The sequence below is a fragment of the Patella vulgata genome, chromosome 8, assembly GCF_932274485.2.
Source record: "Patella vulgata chromosome 8, xgPatVulg1.2, whole genome shotgun sequence".
NCBI classification, from domain to species: domain Eukaryota; kingdom Metazoa; phylum Mollusca; class Gastropoda; family Patellidae; genus Patella; species Patella vulgata.
Genome location: NC_065886.2, coordinates 6,647,255 through 6,669,374, shown reverse-complemented (window position 1 = coordinate 6,669,374; position 22,120 = coordinate 6,647,255). Strand labels below are relative to the sequence as shown.

The 22,120-nt window shown below is 35.5% G+C and overlaps 1 protein-coding gene across 3 annotated transcripts in view; it reads left to right on the top strand.

Annotated features, from left to right (window-relative positions):
* The window catches only part of LOC130010402 (uncharacterized), a 39,957-nt gene extending 19,120 nt beyond the window's left edge, over positions 1–20,837 (top strand). The window contains exons 3-11 of one of the 3 annotated variants that reach the window (XR_008788988.1): positions 5,164–5,271; positions 5,861–5,968; positions 6,557–6,664; positions 7,253–7,360; positions 8,813–8,923; positions 12,646–12,747; positions 12,901–13,105; positions 16,997–17,118; positions 17,328–17,501. Coding sequence is in view for 1 of the 3 variants with exons in the window: in XM_056102747.1 (XP_055958722.1) it covers positions 19,745–20,827 (1,083 nt within the window). In the remaining 2 variants the exon portion in view is untranslated. Of the gene's footprint in view, positions 1–5,163; positions 5,272–5,860; positions 6,665–7,252; positions 7,361–8,812; positions 8,924–12,645; positions 12,748–12,900; positions 13,106–16,996; positions 17,119–17,327 lie in introns of all 3 variants that reach the window. The other 2 variants (XR_008788989.1, XM_056102747.1) reach the window with 2 other exon arrangements.
* Positions 20,838–22,120: the final 1,283 nt, after the last annotated feature.

Here is a 22,120-nt window from a genome sequence, read left to right as displayed (position 1 = left end):
GGTGGACGAAATTCATAATGTCAAACATCACTAACGTTACACAAAGAAGCTAAGATAACCTAAAGAAAATTACGAGTCTTTATTAAATTACATAAATTGCCTTCTTTTTAAATGTCCTTAAACTAAGAATGGAAAAGAGCGTTAAACACCGACATTGTACTCAGATACACCTAGCACTTTTAATTGGGTCAACAGTAACGTCCGTTACAAAAGGTCACGTCCGTTACATAGTAGGGAGTCACTTCCGTTACAAATATTTTGTATAATATTGACAAAACAGTACAGAGCAGTAAAATTTAATAAAAAAATAATCATTGATCAAATATTGTAACATATCGGCTAAGAATAACAATGAAATCATGCCCAAGAAAGAGTGTAGAAGAGTTATCAGTTGGGAAATTTCACACTGTTTTGAAACCAGATGTCCAGGAAAGATCCTTGCCAATATCTTGGGGTAACAGGGCACAAAGACATATCTTTACATTCAAAAATGTAGATTTTGATATTATCACACTGCAAATCAACTGGGCCGGTATTTATTAGCAAATTTGGGGCAAATATTAATTGGACATGTGACGTCGATTACAAGGTCGCATGGTCCGCAAAATATGTATTTGCATAAAAACAGAACGATAAGTTCTCTTTTTCATTACAAAATTTGAAAGATGAATTATTAATACAAGTTTTTGACCCCCAAAGAATTGGAAAAAAATAATTTAAATTTAACTGCCTTTTCATCTAAAGTTCTACATCTTATCGTGGCTTGTGTCATATAATGATTGATGCTTCAAGATCCGTCAATCGCCTAAAACAGGATGGCGTCAGAAAAATATCATTCATTGTAGTACCTGGGGCCCTGCTTCTTTACTTCAAACTAACAATACACTTTTCTTTCAAAAATATTCCAAGAAATTAGCGGGAAAGTCCAAAAGATTGGCATAAGACGTGACAAGATTGAACGTCGTTCAGCCATCGCCATGCTTGTAAATGTCAAAGGCGCGTCAATGTTTTCTAAGGTGACGTCATTATAAAAAGTGGGAGGAGCTACAGGTTTCTGACGGAAAGGTCAATTGATAGCATAACGGCACAGAGGTGTTTAATGCTGATCATCTAAATTATCAAATGATATTCCCCGAAGCAGTAATTGAGAAGGGCGTTGTTTAAAGATATATTTTAATATTTTTCTATTGTATAATATGATTTTCAAATATAAACCATTAATACCCATCTTAGCATCGTGTATGACAGTGTGCATCAGTATAATCACTTATTTGTGGTTATATTGAAATTTGTAAAGACGCGTTCTTTTGAATTTATTTTTAAAAAATAATAACTTAAATACAACAGAAGAACATAGTCCAGGAGGTTTTCCCCATTGGAAAAAAAAACGTATTAGTAACGCTTATTCAACAAACAATTGTTATACTTTTAGTGATTTGTAGGGCGTCAAATCCTAATGTTATTGTACTGTTTTAATTTGTAGATTTTATTTTTTATTTTATTCATTGATGTAAAACATTTATTACAATTTTATAGTAAAATGTATAAAACACCGAGTTTTGCCTAGCAAATGCCAAATGAAGTTATGGAAAACGCGATGGCTGATATATGTATAGTTCACAAGCAGTATCATAATACAGATATGTGACGAGAAGTTAATATAAATAGGGCCTATACCCTATAAAAGTTTACCGTCATCGAATTGTTTACTGTCCTCGTTACATGGATTCAAATCACAAATACACCAAAGCTAGAAAACTACAAATCCGAAGAATTTTGTTTATAAAATATTCACTTTCCATTCAATAAATATTCCAGTCATCTATTTTTGGAATTGGGGACATTCATTCTCTTTTCCCCATAAATACAGATTGCCGTGTTATTTAATATTCAAACCAAACAGCATGTAATCAAAGAACGCTTTTATTCGTAATATGTAATATTGTCACGTGACATTGTTATGGTTTTTTTTCGCTTGGGAAGCTTTTATTATTCACTATAGAACTCCAGTATAGTAAACCATAACTATGAACAATATCATGTTCCAAATAAATAATCTAATTTGTAGATCTGCAATTTGTCACGTGATGGTCCGAACATTATTTGTATGGCTCAATTTGTTGATAGAAAATACCGCTAATAATTATTTGTACTAATCCGTGCACGAGATGACTGGACTATAGTACCCTACTTCCAGCAATGGATACTGACATAACTGTCGGTAAGTTGGTCTAAGATAGTAGTAAAATAATGCAAGCTACTTCACTACCCTAGCTTTCGTCACACATCATTTAGGTGAAGAATTTCTATATTAAACAGAACACCGTTTTTAATACTAAAATAAACCCTATAGTATTATACCCATATAGAGCTGAGAGTGGCCCCTTTCGTCATGCCTGCTACGCTGCTTCCACTGTGAGGTGAGAGTGAGGCCAGAGAATCTAAATGAAATTTAGTTGATGCTTGATGAATGCAATCGTATAAGATCTGAGGCAGACTCGAGAATCCTTAGTCCCCTAATTTCTATTGGGATTGACCCTTTATCAAAACTGGTATCGGCTACCTCAAAAACGTATATTTTGACACCAAAATGTGATCATTTTGTAAAATTCGAATTTCCCGCCATCTGGAATCATTCCCCAATATTTACTCCGCTGTATAACTAATCACCAAAATGTGCATGGAAATGGATTCAGCTGTCTCGAAAGGATATATTTTAATACAAAACTTGGTCACATTATAATAATTAGATAAAAAAAATTGCATTTTCTGGCAAAAACTGGCGGCGATTTTGGATATTGGCCAATTCGACCCATTTAGACACAGATTTAAGAATGCGCTTTTGGAAATGAAATGAAATGAAATGGAGTTTAACGTCCTACTGTTCTGCTCCTAACCTGGGCTAATGAAGACGGGCATACGCCATACAGTGTGCTATGAGGGAAATTTTGCCCGGACAGCGGCACTACGGCCTACTCTTATATCGAATTCCAACTGCCAAGGGATCTTTTACGTGCACGCCAATGTGTACACGGGACCTCGGTTTTTCGTCCCATCCGAACGACTAGACAGCTTTCCTGCATCACTGACAAGGGAGAACCACGCCGGAAAATCTGGATGAACTTTCTCGGCCAATGCAGGGATCGAACACCCGATCGCCAGGCTAGCGAGCTAGGGTCTTACCCACTTTGCCACGTGAAGGGGTGGGGGTGGTAACATAAACATAAACCTTGGTCGACATTTCTATTGTAGCAACTGCCCAGGATGATGTGGAATTGAGTTGTACTGAAATGAATTGAAATGAAATTGGGGTTACTGGTGCACTGTTGTAATTAAGGCAAATATTGTATTTTTAATTAATACATTATTATGATTACTGTTCATATTGTAATTGTAATCCATACATTATTAGGTTTAATGTAAAAGTTTTATTTAATGTTAATTTTTTAATCGTAAGCCATACGCTGTAGTAGTTAATGGAAATATTTTAATTGTAAGACATACGCTTTAGTAATTAATAGAAATATTGTAATTATAAGCCATATGCTGTTGTAATTGATAGAAATATTGTAATTGTAAGCCATATGCTGTTGTAATTAATAGAAATATTGTAATTGTAAGCCATATGCTGTTGTAATTACTAGAAATTGTAAGCAATATGATGGTGTAATTAATTGTAATTGTAAGAATTGTAAGACACTGTTGTGATTAAGGGGAATATTGTAATTATAACACATGCACTATTTGGATTAAAGATACATTTTGGGTATTAGGTAAATAGCTGGCAGTTCTTACTATAATAGTTTAAAGCTAGATAATGTAAAGGAAATTTACTGAAAATTTCAGTGAAATTGATCCACTCTGAACCGAAACTTTAGCTATTGAATTGTCGGCCTAGCCTCGATCATCATTACTAAAGACGGCACGATAAAATAAACATAGTCTCGATTATCCATGAATGGAAGTCGAACAGAAAATCGGAAACTAACCCAATAAACACTACAGGTAAACGCACGGGACTAGATTGTGAACTGCGCATGTTATCTAAAGCCAATTATTAAGACCACCTGCCGATTTGACCAAGGCCGCCGAGTGTTAAATAGGTTCAGTTGTTGACGATCAGGGCATGTGCTTGTTGATGACCAGGTTTAAGAATTTGGTTGAAAAGTATTGATAAGCAATAAGAATATTATTACTCAAAAAATTAACTTGAGAAATTTAGAGAATTAATCTTTATAGAGAAACCGGCCAACATGTTTATATTACTTGTGCCTTTTTATACGCCCACATTGAAATGTGGTCGTATATTGTCGTCGCCCCCGTCCGTCGGTCCCGCGTCCACGATTGCCTGTGGACGCTCTAGAGGCTAAAGTTAATATCTGATTGACTTTAAATTTATACACAGTGTTTAAGGTCTTGAGACGAAGAAGCCTATGGATTTTCCGCGATTTCCAATATTTGCTGCCAGAGTTATGGCCCTTGATCACTATGAAAAATCTTTTTGCCGCTCTAGAGGCCAGAGTTAACATCCGATTGACTTTCAATTTATACACAGTGTTTACGGTCATGAGAGGAAGAATCCTATTGATTTTCAGCGATTTCCGATAATTACTGTATATGGCTCTTGATCACTTCAAAAAAATTTGTGGATGCTCTAGAGGCTAAAGTTAATATCCGATTGAGTATAAATTTATACACAGTGTTTGAGGTCATGAGACGAAGATTCCTATTGATTTTTAACGATTTCCGATAATTACTGCCAAAGTTATGGCCCTTGATCACTTTGCAAAATCTTGTGACGCTCTAAAGGCTAAAGTTATCATCCGATTGACTTCAGATTAATATACAGAGTTTAAGATCTTGAGACGAACAAGTATATTGATTTTCAATGAATTTTTATGACTTGAACAGTTAAATCCATGATATTAAAAGCTTTGCATACAAAACGTTAGCATGGGGCAGAACTTTATAAAAACCAAACAAATTCTAATAGTTTTCTGATAAGTACGTCGTGAATTGTTGCTCTTAATCAGATTTTAGTGTATTATAAATGTTTCATTACCGAAAAAAGTAAAAATATGCGACAACCCTTGTTGACTGCCTGGACGATTTAGTTGCTGTGGGCGTATGTTTCCTTGCCTGGCAACCTATCTTTAATTCTAGTGAATCTGTGTCTACCCGACCCATGTAAAAATGGTGGTACTTGTTCACCAGTTGATAACGGTTACAGCTGTAATTGTCCTACAGGATATTTAGGAGAAAACTGTGATGGTAAGGTACTTACATTCATTATTGTCATAATAATTTAGCATGCTTTGATTAACAAGCAGACAAGTTCATTTGTGGATGCTCTAGAGGCTAAAGTTAATATCCGATTGAGTATAAATTTATACACAGTGTTTGAGGTCATGAGACGAAGATTCCTATTGATTTTTAACGATTTCCGATAATTACTGCCAAAGTTATGGCCCTTGATCACTTTGCAAAATCTTGTGACGCTCTAAAGGCTAAAGTTATCATCCGATTGACTTCAGATTGATATACAGAGTTTAAGATCTTGAGACGAACAAGTATATTGATTTTCAATGAATTTTTATGACTTGAACAGTTAAATCCATGATATTAAAAGCTTTGCATACAAAACGTTAGCATGGGGCAGAACTTTATAAAACCCAAACAAATTCTAATAGTTTTCTGATAAGTACGTCGTGAATTGTTGCTCTTAATCAGATTTTAGTGTATTATAAATGTTTCATTACCGAAAAAAGTAAAAATATGCGACAACCCTTGTTGACTGCCTGGACGATTTAGTTGCTGTGGGCGTATGTTTCCTTGCCTGGCAACCTATCTTTAATTCTAGTGAATCTGTGTCTACCCGACCCATGTAAAAATGGTGGTACTTGTTCACCAGTTGATAACGGTTACAGCTGTAATTGTCCTACAGGATATTTAGGAGAAAACTGTGATGGTAAGGTACTTACATTCATTATTGTCATAATAATTTAGCATGCTTTGATTAACAAGCAGACAAGTTCATTTGTGGATGCTCTAGAGGCTAAAGTTAATATCCGATTGAGTATAAATTTATACACAGTGTTTGAGGTCATGAGACGAAGATTCCTATTGATTTTTAACGATTTCCGATAATTACTGCCAAAGTTATGGCCCTTGATCACTTTGCAAAATCTTGTGACGCTCTAAAGGCTAAAGTTATCATCCGATTGACTTCAGATTGATATACAGAGTTTAAGATCTTGAGACGAACAAGTATATTGATTTTCAATGAATTTTTATGACTTGAACAGTTAAATCCATGATATTAAAAGCTTTGCATACAAAACGTTAGCATGGGGCAGAACTTTATAAAAACCAAACAAATTCTAATAGTTTTCTGATTGTACGTCGTGAATTGTTGCTCTTAATCAGATTTTAGTGTATTATAAATGTTTCATTACCGAAAAAAGTAAAAATATGCGACAACCCTTGTTGACTGCCTGGACGATTTAGTTGCTGTGGGCGTATGTTTTCTTGCCTGGCTACCTATCTTTAATTCTAGTGAATCTGTGTCTACCCGACCCATGTAAAAATGGTGGTACTTGTTCACCAGTTGATAACGGTTACAGCTGTAATTGTCCTACAGGATATTTAGGAGAAAACTGTGATGGTAAGGTACTTACATTCATTATTGTCATAATAATTTAGCATGCTTTGATTAACAAGCAGACAAGTTCATTTGTGGATGCTCTAGAGGCTAAAGTTAATATCCGATTGAGTATAAATTTATACACAGTGTTTGAGGTCATGAGACGAAGATTCCTATTGATTTTTAACGATTTCCGATAATTACTGCCAAAGTTATGGCCCTTGATCACTTTGCAAAATCTTGTGACGCTCTAAAGGCTAAAGTTATCATCCGATTGACTTCAGATTGATATACAGAGTTTAAGATCTTGAGACGAACAAGTATATTGATTTTCAATGAATTTTTATGACTTGAACAGTTAAATCCATGATATTAAAAGCTTTGCATACAAAACGTTAGCATGGGGCAGAACTTTATAAAAACCAAACAAATTCTAATAGTTTTCTGATTGTACGTCGTGAATTGTTGCTCTTAATCAGATTTTAGTGTATTATAAATGTTTCATTACCGAAAAAAGTAAAAATATGCGACAACCCTTGTTGACTGCCTGGACGATTTAGTTGCTGTGGGCGTATGTTTTCTTGCCTGGCTACCTATCTTTAATTCTAGTGAATCTGTGTCTACCCGACCCATGTAAAAATGGTGGTACTTGTTCACCAGTTGATAACGGTTACAGCTGTAATTGTCCTACAGGATATTTAGGAGAAAACTGTGATGGTAAGGTACTTACATTCATTATTGTCATAATAATTTAGCATGCTTTGATTAACAAGCAGACAAGTTCATTTTAGGAAAAGAAAAGGACTCAGGGTGCAGTCTTGGTTGACACTAGACTAGATTGACATGAGAATCCACTCATTACATCTGAGTTAACTCGTTATATCTGAATAAACTCATTACATCTGAGTTAACTCATTACACCTGAATTAACTAGTTACATTATAATTGTTATAATAGGTCCATGTTATCTTGCTCAAACAATGTATCACATAACTTTGTTTGATTAAGGGGGGTTGGATGGCCGAATGGTTAGCACGCGCGTGCTGTATCATACGGTCTGTCATTGAGTCAACCTTCGGGGTTCCGATTCCCCGGTGGTACGTGACAAGGAATAGAGTCGCCTGTCCAACCTCGTGGGTTTTCTCCGGGCCCTCCGGTTTCCTCCCACTGCTAAAGACCCCTACGCGCAAGCGAATGATTGAAATAAAATTAAACCATATGTTAGTCCTGAAATGACCTAGTTTGTGTCGAGTGGACGTTAAACCCCATCTCTCTCTCTCTCTCTCTCTCTCTCTCTCTCTCTCTCTTGTTTGTTTGATAAGTTCACTAACATGCTATACAGAATTGATATGAATAATTTTAAGGCATGGATCAGAATGTAGGATGTCACTATACTTACTTGGTAATGTCATATCCTCACCAGTAGCCTACTTTTTACAGTCACCACTGATAATTTCTAGGTCACGAAGAAATATGGGTCATTCCATTTTACCTGGACATGTGCTTGTAAGTGACCCCCTCAGAAAATTATGAAAACAAATATGTTATAGTACATAGAGTCTTATGTAAAACTGTAAAGTTATATGACTCTAGTATTAATATTGATATGACTCGATTTTTGTGATCCGATTTTATTCCTTCTAGCCAGTTTATGTTCTTGAAATTATGGGGTTTGTAAGAAAATGTTATGTAGATTAAGAATTTACAATCACAGTTTACAGGAAAAGTACCATCAACTGCGTATGGGGTACCTTAAGTGCCAAAATGTGATACTTGTGCAAAAAACAATCGATATAACATTCTCTTACAAACCCCTTAATTTCAAGAATATTGTCTATCTAGGGTATATAAAATCAGAACACTAAAATCGAGCCATATACCAGTCGTTTCAAAACTTGCGAAAGGGTATCCGATTCAAATGGCCATATTAATACTAGAGTCATATAGTTTTACATAAGACTGTGTGTACTATAACATATATGTTTTTTTTTATAAATTTTCAGAGGAGGTCACTTTACAGCTTTCTCAGAATTTGGTCCCCTTGACATGGAATGACCCATATCCATATTACATTATGCTATAATTAACAATTGGAATTAGGTCACTCAGTATCTAATATACATTATTACTAATATATGTGAGGTCTACATTTTTTAAATTTAATTTTAGTTAACCTATGTGATTTCAACAACCCCTGTTTAAATGATGGTACGTGTTATCCATCAGAAGGTGGCGTGAGTTGCAGCTGTCCTCCTGGATTTGAAGGGTCCTTTTGTCAAGGTAAGCTGGTACTATGTCTGTACACTATATAATCTTCTTCGGTATAAAAACCTATATATAAATATTTGCATAATATAATAAATAAAGGTTAAAATGCCTAAAGAAATTACTATTATTTAATTGTCTACATGTTTCGCCTGATTTCGGTAGCCATAATTACAGAAATAACGTGAAGTCCAAGACTACTGAGTCCCAACAGACAGTATCCACGCCAGCTATTCCTAGACGATCAAGGTTGTCACAAATCGGATAGATGAGTTATGCGCCCTTGGGTATGAAGGCTTGATAAATCTGGCTCGTGCAAATGTTGAGGAAAATGAGTTTTAGACATAAATAACAGTGTCAATTTATACCAGTTATAAATAGATTCTGTATAGGTAATTGGGTGGTTGTCTGTTTGATGTAAACAAATTGAAGAACACCAAGGAAAATAGTTATCCAACTTATTCTATCGAATTTGAACAAAGGCTCTAATGAACCAAGATGGCGGACCAGGTACTAACCGCCAACCAACAGAACAAGAAAACCAGGAAGATCCTAGAAGCTATAAATATCAGAAGACATTCACCTGAACTCAATAGGGACTTAGGGCTCTACATCCCCAGGGCATATGATGATGTAATTAAGATGAACAACATAATTTAACTATTAAGCCATCTTTGGTTGTACTAAAATCCCCGCCCCACCCCATCAATAAATTTTCGATATTATAGACTCTCCCAACCTGTTAATAACCCTCTAATCATGCAGTATCAGTGCTTATTAGTAGCTAATTACCTTGTTATGTTTGTTGTTATTGTTAAATATCCTTTACACCTTGATTATTTCTATTACTGTTATTCTTAATCCATACAGATGGTTTCTTATTAATTTCATATATATTGTCCACAAGTTTACTAAATTGTCATTTGTGCTTGATAACGATAAGAGGATACTTGTCGAAACGTCGTGCTTTTAGAATAAACTAGTGATTGTATCCCATAAAAACTGTGTTCTGTTAATTTGTTCCCTGATCGCTAAATGCCACTTAAAGAATAGGTTTGTAACCCACAGATCTTGGTTCCATTCGATATTCGCGCATATCGGACCGTAACTTCCTGAATTATACCCCCTGATTGTAAGAAAAATCGCGTTTTTATCTTGTGGACCCTATAGTATAGAGGTCAAAATTTGTATCCAATTTAAAAAACTGGTTTAGTATATCACCGTTACACACTAAGGATGGCTGAGTTCGAATTCCGTAAAAATGGCCCAAAACTGACAGACAAAATGGCCGTCCTCGTTCTCAAATAGCGTAAAAAATATGGTATATCAAGGTTGTGGACCCTCTAGAGGTCACAATTTTCTTCTGATTTCTGATGAAACTTGGAAATTAAGTTTATAACCCAAAGATCTCGGTTCCTTTCGATATTCGTGCATATCGGACCGTCAGTTCCTGAATTATGGCCCTTGATTGAACAAAAAATCACGTTTTTAGCTTGTGGTCCCTGTAGAGGTCACAATTTTCATCTAATTAAAAACAATGTGTGAATATATCACCATTACACACTAAGATCTTGGATCCTTTTGATAATCGCGGAAACCTTCCTGGGTTATGGCCCCTGATTGTTCGAAAAATGTCAATTTTAGCTCGCGGATTCTCTAGAGGTCACCATTTTTTTTCCGATTTTAAAAACCGTTTAAATATTTCACCATTCCACCATAATGAAGGCTGAATTCGAATTTCGGGAAAATCGTAATGAAACTGCCCAACAAAATGGCCGCTATTTGTATGCAAATTGTGTAAAAGTATGCAATACGATGGTTGTCGACCCTCTAGAGGTCACAATTTTGATCCGATTCTGATGAAACTTAAAACATATCTTTATATCCCAAAGATCTCAGTGCCTTTTGATATTTGCGCATTTCAGACCATAACTTTATGGATTATTGCCCCTGATTGTACAAAAAATCCCGTTTGTTTTTAGCTTGTTCTCTATCCATCTCTTGCAAAATGTGGGCGTATCCTGCCTGGCAGCCGCTGGTTCTTATATTTATCAATGACATTACCGACGGTACAGTAGGATTAGGTAGACGTTTTGCAGACGATACTAATTACAGCACTTTAAAAAATATAATTAATTTAGATTTAATATATTTAAATGAGTGGTCAAAAAAGTGGCTGGTTAAAATCAATCTGACACTAAAACCTGTCAATAAACATTTAGGAATTATCTTCAGTAGCGACTGTAAATTAACTAATCATATTGATAAATTGATTGGCAATGCCCCGAAACAGTTAAGCATTTTAAGAAAACTAAAATATAAATTAAAGAGGGAATACTTGGAAAAAATGTACTTAACATTTATCAGGCCAATATTAGAATATTCATCTGAAGTGTGGGACAATTATGGAAAAGTCAACTCCGAGCGTTTAGAAAAGCTCCAAATCGAAGCAGGTCGAATTGTTACGGGCTTAACAAGTTATGCTCGTTTAGAATCCATTTATAAAGAGTCGGGGTGGGAAACTCGGAGGCTTGTTAGGAAATTGTCATTATTCTATAAAATTGTAAATGAGCAGACACCTCAATATTTTACAGACCTTGTACCAGATATGGTATCACAAAATAACAATTATTATCTTCGTAACTCCCAATATCAGATTCAGAGTCTTATCAGATGGTTGCATATCCCAAAAAAAAAAAAAAAAAAAATCCGCTCACTATTAAATTGTGGAACTCTTTGGATTTACAATTGAGACAATTACCAACATTTTCTCTTTTTAAAAATAAGCTATGTGCGGTATATTTTCAAAACGCAAATGTTCCAACTTATTTTTCATGTGGTGATCTATATTTAAACATTTTACGCTGCAGGATGCGTAATAAATGCAGTGCCTTAAATGGCGATTTATTTCATGCAAATGTAGTTGATAATTCTGCTTGTTCATGTGGATATATTGAAAACGCAAACCATTTCTTATTATCTTGTTCAAAATATAAAATTCACAGAGACGTCATGATAGCTGATACAATTTGATGATATATACATGTACTATTATATGTTGATATATATTTTGTTGTTTGGTAATGATTTACTGAACTGCGAAGCTAACGTGCATATTTTTTTTTAATGTTCAGAGGTATATAAAAAATACTGGTCGCTTTTCTCAATGACATTTTTCAAGATCAAATAATGCTCATTTGTGTGAATTTTTTGCGATATATATTTACCTATAGTTATTTGTTTAAAGATAGTTACTAGGCTCGTTGGACGATCACACATCTTTGTTATCTGAGTCACGAATCAGACAAAACACTATATAAAACTTCTGTAAATTAAATGATATAATTAATCTCCACATATCTGGAACTTCTATCTGAGAATATGAGTTCACTTATAAGAATAATCCACTAAGTACACGTGGAATGTAAGGGTCTGTCTTGATTCGCAACACAATTAAAGAGAAATAGTTTTGATAGTGTAATTTGAAATTATTATAAAATTAAATATTTCACATACATGTAGTTTCTACACTTACATTGCTATTATTATTTTTCTTTCTTTTCTTTTCTTCGTACTCAGATATGTAAAAAAGATTTGATTACAAATATAATGTGTTCTATTATGATTATTTGTTTATGTAAATATATATATTGGAGATGGCGTTCTAAGTTGTCAAACTTGTGTCTTATCCACTTGTTAGTTACTTTTTACTTAGCTGTGTATTTATTATTTTGTAGAAGATTTATGTGACCCGAGTCCTTGTACCGAGATCGGGGATACATGTTTTCGTGTTGATGGTGGATTTGAATGTCGATGTATTTATATTGTAAATGATGAAAGTAAGTATATTTAATGTCAACCCATTGGGCTGTTTTAGAAGCACGTAAATTTTGTTTAGAAGTAGTGACACTATGTGGCGTGTATGATACAGTGACCATGTTGTTATAAATGTAATTAAAACTATAACCATCACTTTTTGTTTATAATTTCAGTTATAACATCACCGAATTATCCACTTGGATATCCAAACAACTTCGCCATTTGCTATCTTGTAATTGGCCGACCTGAACAGAATATCACCTTAACTCTTGGCGGACAATATAACATTGAGTTATTTAGGGTGATGGTGATTAGTACATGCCGGGGCGAACTATCTACAACATGTATTAAAGATTATCTAACGCTTCAGGGAGTAAGGTAATCCCATCTATCTTATCAATAAGAACCCCACATTTTCTAGTTACATCCACCGGGTAAATAAGTAAACCCCAAAACAAATAGCAAAGCAAAAGCGCCTGACTGCAATACCAGCCAGTGAGTAAAGCAACAAGAAATTAGTGATAGCGTTATTTGTCTAGCTTTAGAACCGAAATCCAACGACGACCATCCGAATTCCGTGTTTGTTGGGAGATGGGTAGAAATAAAGTGGCCGACACCTTTCCGCTCAAGTTCCTGGGAGCTGGTAATTAGCCCGGGGATATGTGTGTTGGTTGGGGGGGGGGCATCTCCCCCACGGAATTTATGAATTTTAGCAAGTGAGTACGACATCCTGAAAGTGGTCCAATATAATCCATCTGGAAATGGCATCAAAAAATTCTCTAATGAAATAAATGATGATGCCCGAAACATGTCGCGCTTTGAGCTGAGCGACTACACTGTTTATTACACTAATTCTCACTGATCCTTATAAGACATATAGAAATAGATTTCACTAAAAATAAAACACACTTATATGGATATACTACTTCTGAATTTATTAACATGCTACGTTTCGATACACATACAGATATCGTTTTCAAGCAAATAATGATAATCAACAATAAATGTGGTACAATATATAGGTAACAAGTGGAAACCATTTAACAGAATAATCAATACTATCAACAACGCATTATCAAGATCAAAGAAGTTATATGAATTAACATGATGAAAGAATAACACTAATAATACAAAAGGAAGAGATTAGAGGATAATTGACTACTAATAATACAAAAGGAAGAGATTAGAGGATAATTGACTACATGAAACCGTAACATCAAGACGCTAATTAACTATATGAAACCATAACTATAAGATGAGATGAAAGTCAGAGATAGAAACAATCATCACAAGTGAAACCTTAACTACAAGATGAAATAAAGGGGGGGGGGGGTCATACACTTATGACCACAGACACTTCTCATCACTAACACACACTGATTAAGAATTAAATAAATCAACCCAAAGATTTGGGAGGAAATGTCCTGAGTCTCTGTTTAATTTTGGCTTATGTTTTTGAATTTCCAAAGCCTCGCGAAGAACTCTGCTTTTCCATGTTGATAGGTTTCTAGCTAGTATTTCTGTACTTTCCCATTTGATTTGGTGCTGTGGGTTTTGGTGGATATGTTCTGCTAGCGCTGATTTGTTTTGTTCTTGTTTTTTAACTGCTGTCTGATGCTCTTTAGTTCTGATTGAAATTGTAAAATAAATTACATCAGACACCAAATCAAAAAGATTCTAGAGAAACCAGCTATAACCAAACCTAACCTAACCAAAGAGGAAACCCGGGCAATCAAAGAATTAAAGGAAAATAAAGACATATCGATAGTAGCAGCTGACAAAGGTAAAGCCACAGTACTAATAGACACCAGTAACCTGAATGAATTAGTTAACAACACCTTGTCAGACAGCTCAACCTACAAACAACTAAAAAAGGACCCTACGGCCAAACTAGACAGACAACTTAAATCTACATTAAAAACCCTTCGCGACAACAATGAAATAGATAAACAACTTTATGAGAAATTAAATATATCCCATCCAACGCCACCTTATGCTAGAGTACAAGTTAAAATCCACAAAGACCCTATCAAAATTAGACTGTTAACATGTTCTCGTGGATCAGTGTACTATAATACAGCACAGTATATTTCTAAACTGTTATCACCAATTGCTACTAGTGCTAGTTCCTACATCAAAGATTCATCAGAATTCTGTCATAGACTTAAACAAAATAATGTGAATGGTCAGTTAGTTAGTTATGATGTCGTTGATTTGTTTACGAATATACCACGGGATGAAGCAATACAAGTGCTAAGGCAGAAAATAGAATCTATTTACCAAGAACTATCCACAAACCTCAAAATAGACAGTATCATTCAACTTACAGAGCAATGTATCAATTCCTCATATTTCTCATGGCAATCAGAAATTTATGAACAGGTTCATGGACTACCCATGGGATCTCCCATAAGCCCTCTCATAACAGAAGTATATATGACCCATTTCGAAGAAGCTGCCTTAAAGACTTCACCCATCCTACCTAAAACATGGATTAGAAAAGTTGATGATGTATTTGCCATTTTGGAACTAGGTCAGAATCCACAACACCTTCTTGAACACCTCAACAGTATCCACCCTCGAATGAAATTTACAGTAGAATTAGAAAAAGACAACCAATTACCATTCCTTGATGTATTAGTAAACAACTCCGCAGATTACCTAAAAACCACTGTTTACCGCAAGCCAACCCACACTGACCAATACATACATAATAGTTCAAATCACCCAACCAAAGTAAAAACAGGAATCATTAGTACCTTAACGAGACGCGCAAAATTAATATGTGATGAAGACCTCCTCGATAATGAATTACAGCATATCAACCATGTCCTTACAGAATTCAATAACTACCCTGCTAATACAGTTAATGCCACCATGAAGAAAACACTGACTCATACCTGCAAACCACCCCTTGCCATCAGAAGAACTAGCCCGCTTTTTATCTCCATCCCATTTATAGGACCAGCTAGCCACCAAATAAAAAGAATTTTAACAGAGCAAATCGGTGCAGAGGTAGTGTTCAGTAGCGGAACCACACTTAAAACTATGTTAAAAGCTGATGGTAGAATACTAAAACCAAAAGAGGACCCAAAGGGAGTCATATACAAAATAAATTGTGAGTGTAATATGGCCTATGTGGGCGAAACATCCCGTCCAATTTCAATCAGAACTAAAGAGCATCAGACAGCAGTTAAAAAACAAGAACAAAACAAATCAGCGCTAGCAGAACATATCCACCAAAACCCACAGCACCAAATCAAATGGGAAAGTACAGAAATACTAGCTAGAAACCTATCAACATGGAAAAGCAGAGTTCTTCGCGAGGCTTTGGAAATTCAAAAACATAAGCCAAAATTAAACAGAGACTCAGGACATTTCCTCCCAAATCTTTGGGTTGATTTATTTAATTCTTAATCAGTGTGTGTTAGTGATGAGAAGTGTCTGTGGTCATAAGTGTATGACCCCCCCCCCCTTTATTTCATCTTGTAGTTAAGGTTTCACTTGTGATGATTGTTTCTATCTCTGACTTTCATCTCATCTTATAGTTATGGTTTCATATAGTTAATTAGCGTCTTGATGTTACGGTTTCATGTAGTCAATTATCCTCTAATCTCTTCCTTTTGTATTATTAGTAGTCAATTATCCTCTAATCTCTTCCTTTTGTATTATTAGTGTTATTCTTTCATCATGTTAATTCATATAACTTCTTTGATCTTGATAATGCGTTGTTGATAGTATTGATTATTCTGTTAAATGGTTTCCACTTGTTACCTATATATTGTACCACATTTATTGTTGATTATCATTATTTGCTTGAAAACGATATCTGTATGTGTATCGAAACGTAGCATGTTAATAAATTCAGAAGTAGTATATCCATATAAGTGTGTTTTATTTTTAATTCTCACTGGTTTAGTTAATTTCTAAACATTTTATTCCCAAAAACCCTATGACACAAATAATGATCGATGCCCTAAAATTGTGACATAATACAGATTGCTTCCAGATCAAATAGTCATGAGATTTCAAACTCTTAAATTTGATGACTAGAAGACAAAAAGAAAAATAATGAAAAATTCCCGTCTTCCCGAACAGAATCTGATCTTAAATGAAAATAATGCTCGATGCCGGAAAACAATCGCATAATGCACAATTGATTCAAACCAAAACGTAGTGTGATTTCGGGCACTTTATTTGCCGACAACAAAAGTTTTTTTCAACGTCAATGATACAAATAACTGAAGTGGTTTATTTTTTATATTATAGTTATTGTGGTGGGACACCGCCAGACCCTATCATAGTACCAACTGGTGAAAACACCACCGTGAGATTCGAAACAGATTCCATCTTTACATGCCTTGGTTTTAACCTGAGCATTACCTACACAGGTATGAACTGTTGTATTATATGTTTATACAGGTAACCACTGATATAGATTAGTAAATAAATAATAGACTACTTGTATATATTTGTATGTAGATAATAACTACTGGAATAGATTCTATTTGTCATTTAAAACACGCATTTGCAAGAACACATTGCTGTATCTAAATATTTCTATATATTTACCTACTTGTCTTTATTTGTCTATTTTCAGATGTATAAAGCCAAGACATCAAGAGATGTATACATTTTGAGACATCAAGAATAAGTCGTGTTATAGCCATCAATGTAATAACTATATCCAAATTAATCTAAATTCATTTAAATAACAAAATTAAATCCATTCTAGAAACTGACCAATAACCTAAATAAACAATTCTTACTGTAATTTTCATTTATTCACTTAAAGTCTCGATGCGTCATTTTAGCGCTATTGGAATTACTTCTGTTCAGTACTGAATACGCCCACACAGTATCTGTGTCTCAACTGCAGCTGATCTGAAAGGAAAACTTGGATGTTGAACAAATTTGAAAAGGATCGAAAATTGAAAAAATAAACAAGCCTCTCTGATGTCCCCCGCCGAAATCCAAACATAAATAGATGACACATATTAATTAATCGCACATTTATTTTTTTCAAAAGTATCAAGCAATCAAACTGCACACTAAGTTTCATCCCTCTTTACCAGATAGAATCAGTTTATCTTGTCCCAAAGCATTGACCTATGAAATTGATTAGTTCTGCTTAGCTTCACGTCAAGACATTCACCTAATGAACATCTACATCAAGTTTAACCAATCTACCTCAATTGAAAGCAGACTTGTTACGTTCCAAAGTCTTGACCAATAAAATTGCTTATCGCTCCTTAGCGCAAGCAGAAAATTCCCACCATTGAACTTAGTCAAGGTAATGATATAATGAATCTATATTCTGAGTTTCATCGCTCTCACTTCATTATAACCAAAGTTATCGTGTCCCAAAGCATCAAACAATCAGATTGCTTATCTCTGCTTACCGTTAACAGACAATGTTAATCATCGAACCCCAAGGCATTCACCTAATGAACGCCAACAACAATTTTGAACATTCTACCTCCATAAGGAGAGTTAATGTGTCCCAAAGTCTCGCCCAATCAAATTGTTTATCGCTCTGCTTACCCCCAGCAGAATATTTTCATTATCGAACTTAGTCAAGGTATTGATGTAATAAAGCTATACACTAAGTGTCCTCACTCTCACTTTATTAGATTTAAAGTTATCGTGTCCCAAAGCATCATCCAATCAAATTGCTTATCTCTGCTTACGGTAAGCAGAAAATTCTCATCTTCCAACTCCATCAAAGCATTCACCTAATAGACAGCTACGTCAAGTGTGAATATTCCAACTCAATTAGTATGAGAGTTGTTGTGTTCCAAAATCTCGACCAATCAAATTGCTTATCGTTCTGCTTACCCTGAGCAGAAAATACTCATTATCGAACTTAGTCAAGGTATTGATGTTATGAAAGTATACCCAAAGTTTCATCACTCTCACTTAATTAGAACTTTATCGTGTCCCAAAGAATTAACAAATCAAATTGCCTATCTCTGCTTACCCTAAGCAGAAAATTCTCATCTTCGAACAACATCAAGGCATTCACCTAATAAACACCTAAACCAAGTTTGAACATTCTAGCTTAATTATAAAGAGGGTTAATGTGTCCCAAAAAGTATAACGGACAGACAGACCGACGGACGAACCCATTTTAATAGTCCTCTTTCTTCGAAAGGCGGGGGACAAAAAAATCTGTTAAAACCTATAGCCTTTATCGCTTTCATACGGTTTTCGGCAAAGAGGGGATAACTCAGGAACAACAGAAGGCTGTGGATTAGGAATATTGACAGGGTTCGATGACCAATACTTCAAGCCAAATATGAAAAAGATCCATTAACAACAATGAAATCAAATGGGGTTTAACCACATACAGCTCTGCCCATAAATCCTTTTCTTATGATCGGAATCAAAAAGGACTGCAGGCATTATGTACTTTAAGATGCTAGTATACGTATTCACTCCGATTTTCAAGCTTCTACGACCAACGGTAACGGTGGCGAGACCATAAGACGTTCGCAGAATAATGGTATATTACCATGTAGTTATTTTGATTTAGGTCGATTTTCAAAGATGACCGCCGTCATAGCGCAACCCGTAAAGAAGGCCGGGTTTGTTTGGTTTTTTTTACCGACAACGGTGTTTTTAGACTATAGAGGCATCATTCCTGTGGTCGTAGTACATTGAAATGCTGATAGAATGTGCATTGGGATCCTAGCTATAACCTATTAAAAAATAGTGGGTGCGTTTTCGGGAACAGTGATTTTGTTTGCTCGAAAACCACCCCAACCAACAACAGCCGTTTTCTATTAAAATCGCCCATATTTTATCGAATTATTATTGTTCTCGAGATCGCAGCTTTTAAAAGGTGATAGATATGAGTAGTATGCACCCTCTAAGAAAATTTTGAGATCTTGGAAATACCGGAACGATGCCTCAGCTGTCGATTTTCGGCATTTCCGTTCTTATTGTCACCGACATGGTTCCAGTGGTTTTGACGTCGAGGCGCACGAGCCCTCACTGCACAACAGACGTGATAAAATGGCCCTGCAGTATGCTACGAAAATTGCATCACTACCGAATCACATTTCATTTAACACCATATTTAGACCTCTTCATGAGCATTTGTATCTTGTGAAGACTAATTATTTTCCATCATTCGGTATTCGCATACAACCCCTTTTGTCTGAGGCTGGTATCAGCCTTGACAGTATTGCGGATACCCCTTTCTTTAATACTCCACCGTGGGCTATGTCTCCCCCAAAGATTGATTTCGATCTTTCTCAGCATAAAAAGAGGGATACTAGCTCGACGGTGTTCGACTCTCTCTTTAGAGAGTTAAGGTCTAAGTATGGTGATTATGCTCCTATTTACACAGATGGATCTAAAGATGGCGACCGGGTAGGTTCGGCTACCGTGACACCATCTGAGACCATTTCTGTCTGTCTTCCACCTGCTGCTTCAATATTTACAGCTGAGCTCCAGGCCATTCTTCAGGCCTTGGAGTTCATACAATCCTCTTCATCTTTAAAGCATATCATCTTTACTGATTCTCTGTCCTCGCTTCAAGCAATTAATAATAAACAGCTTGAACACCCATTGGTAGCAGATGTTTATCGTCTGCTACTATCTTATGAGTTTAACAGCAAAGACGTCGTCTTTTACTGGCTCCCCAGTCACGTTGATATAAGGGGGAATGATCAAGCAGATTTTGCTGCCAAAGCTGCTTTAGATCTTCCCCAATCACCCTTTTTAATACCTTATAAAGATTTTAATTCGTGTATAAATCATTTTATTTATGACCGCTGGCAACGGTCTTGGGATCTTGCAGGCACAAATAAACTTCATCACATTAAGCCTCTCCTAGGAGATTGGTCCAACTCCTATAGAACCAACAGGAGGGATGAAGTTGTTTTGTGTCGCTCTCGCATTGGTCATACCTTTTTAACTCATATTTTCATTTTGAAGCGAGAGCCTCAACCGGAATGTGTTCACTGTCATGTTCCTTTGACAGTGAAACACATCTTGATTGAGTGCAAACATCTCAAGTACATTAGATCTAAATACTACCGTTGCAAGTACGTCAGCTATTTGCTCAACCGGAGCTATATGACAAAGTGCTAACATTTTTAAAAGAGACAAACTTTTATTATCAATTTTAATTGTATATATTTAATCATGTATATCTTTTTAAATATTTATATATGTAAAAGATTTGTTATATTTATTCTTAATTAATATATTTTCTGTGATATTTGTTTTTATTTACATATATAAATTCATTTAGGTGATATAGGTGATATCGATTTAATTTGTCTCGTTAGATTCACCATATTCTTGGCGCAATATAGCCGGTTGGAGCTGACGTGCCATAAAACCATATTTCATTCATTCCAGTGGTTTTGAAAATTTAACTTTTTGTGATATTGCGTATAATACTAATACCTATCACGTACAGAAGAGACGATAAAGTGCAGTAAAAAACAACAACCCAAAAACCAACATTTTTATGCCTAGAATCCCATTTTTGGGTTAAAAATCATTTTCTTGGAGTCGTATAAAATGGGATTTAAGTTCTCTTCATATTCTATCAGAATGTCCTGTTCCTAGTTCTACGACCACCGGTCGCCTTGAAATTTTCAGGGCACCTAGGTACCTAGCTGAAAAGTAAGCCGGAATTTGTTAGACATGGCACCATTTTTTCCAGCGTAGCGCAAGCGCAAGCGTTCAAAATTGCTTACTACCGTGCTATAAAGGACCCCCCCCCCCCCTCCAATTCCGACACCGGGGCATTCAAAAATTGTCCCAAAATTAACGTCGAACCACTATTTCCAATTTGTGTTATTTTCAAGCCAATTACCCTCTGGAAAATGGCTGTCCCCCCCCCACCCTACCACACTCCCGGGTTGGCCCCTAAATTCCTTTTTGGGGAGTTATGCCGGTGTGACATGGTCCCTGGTGTGTGATGATTACCGTTTGGACACAGTGTGCATTGACTTCCCGTGATAGGATTTCCCCTAAGATTTTCTTATGGTTAAATCGGTTTCTACACTAGTATCTACCAATATTTACAGTATTACTAGGGTGACCCACCATAAATAAATATCTCCAAATATCTCGACAATTACGCCACAATATTTATATATATGCCAAGCCTCAAATCAGTTTCACACAATTATAGTCACTAAATAAACGATCATGTTGTACTTAATAAGCTATGACCATTAATCATCTATAAATAATAGACTAAAAACTGGTTCCAAGTTGCGTCCATAACATCCAGACACTTTTGAGTAAAAGATAGGTTACGTGCCCTTGTTTTGAAATTAGTCTCGCTTAACCAGTCTATCGACCATTCTACGTCTGATTGACAGGTCGGGATAATCAAGACTACTTTTTTACGAAACATAACAGAAA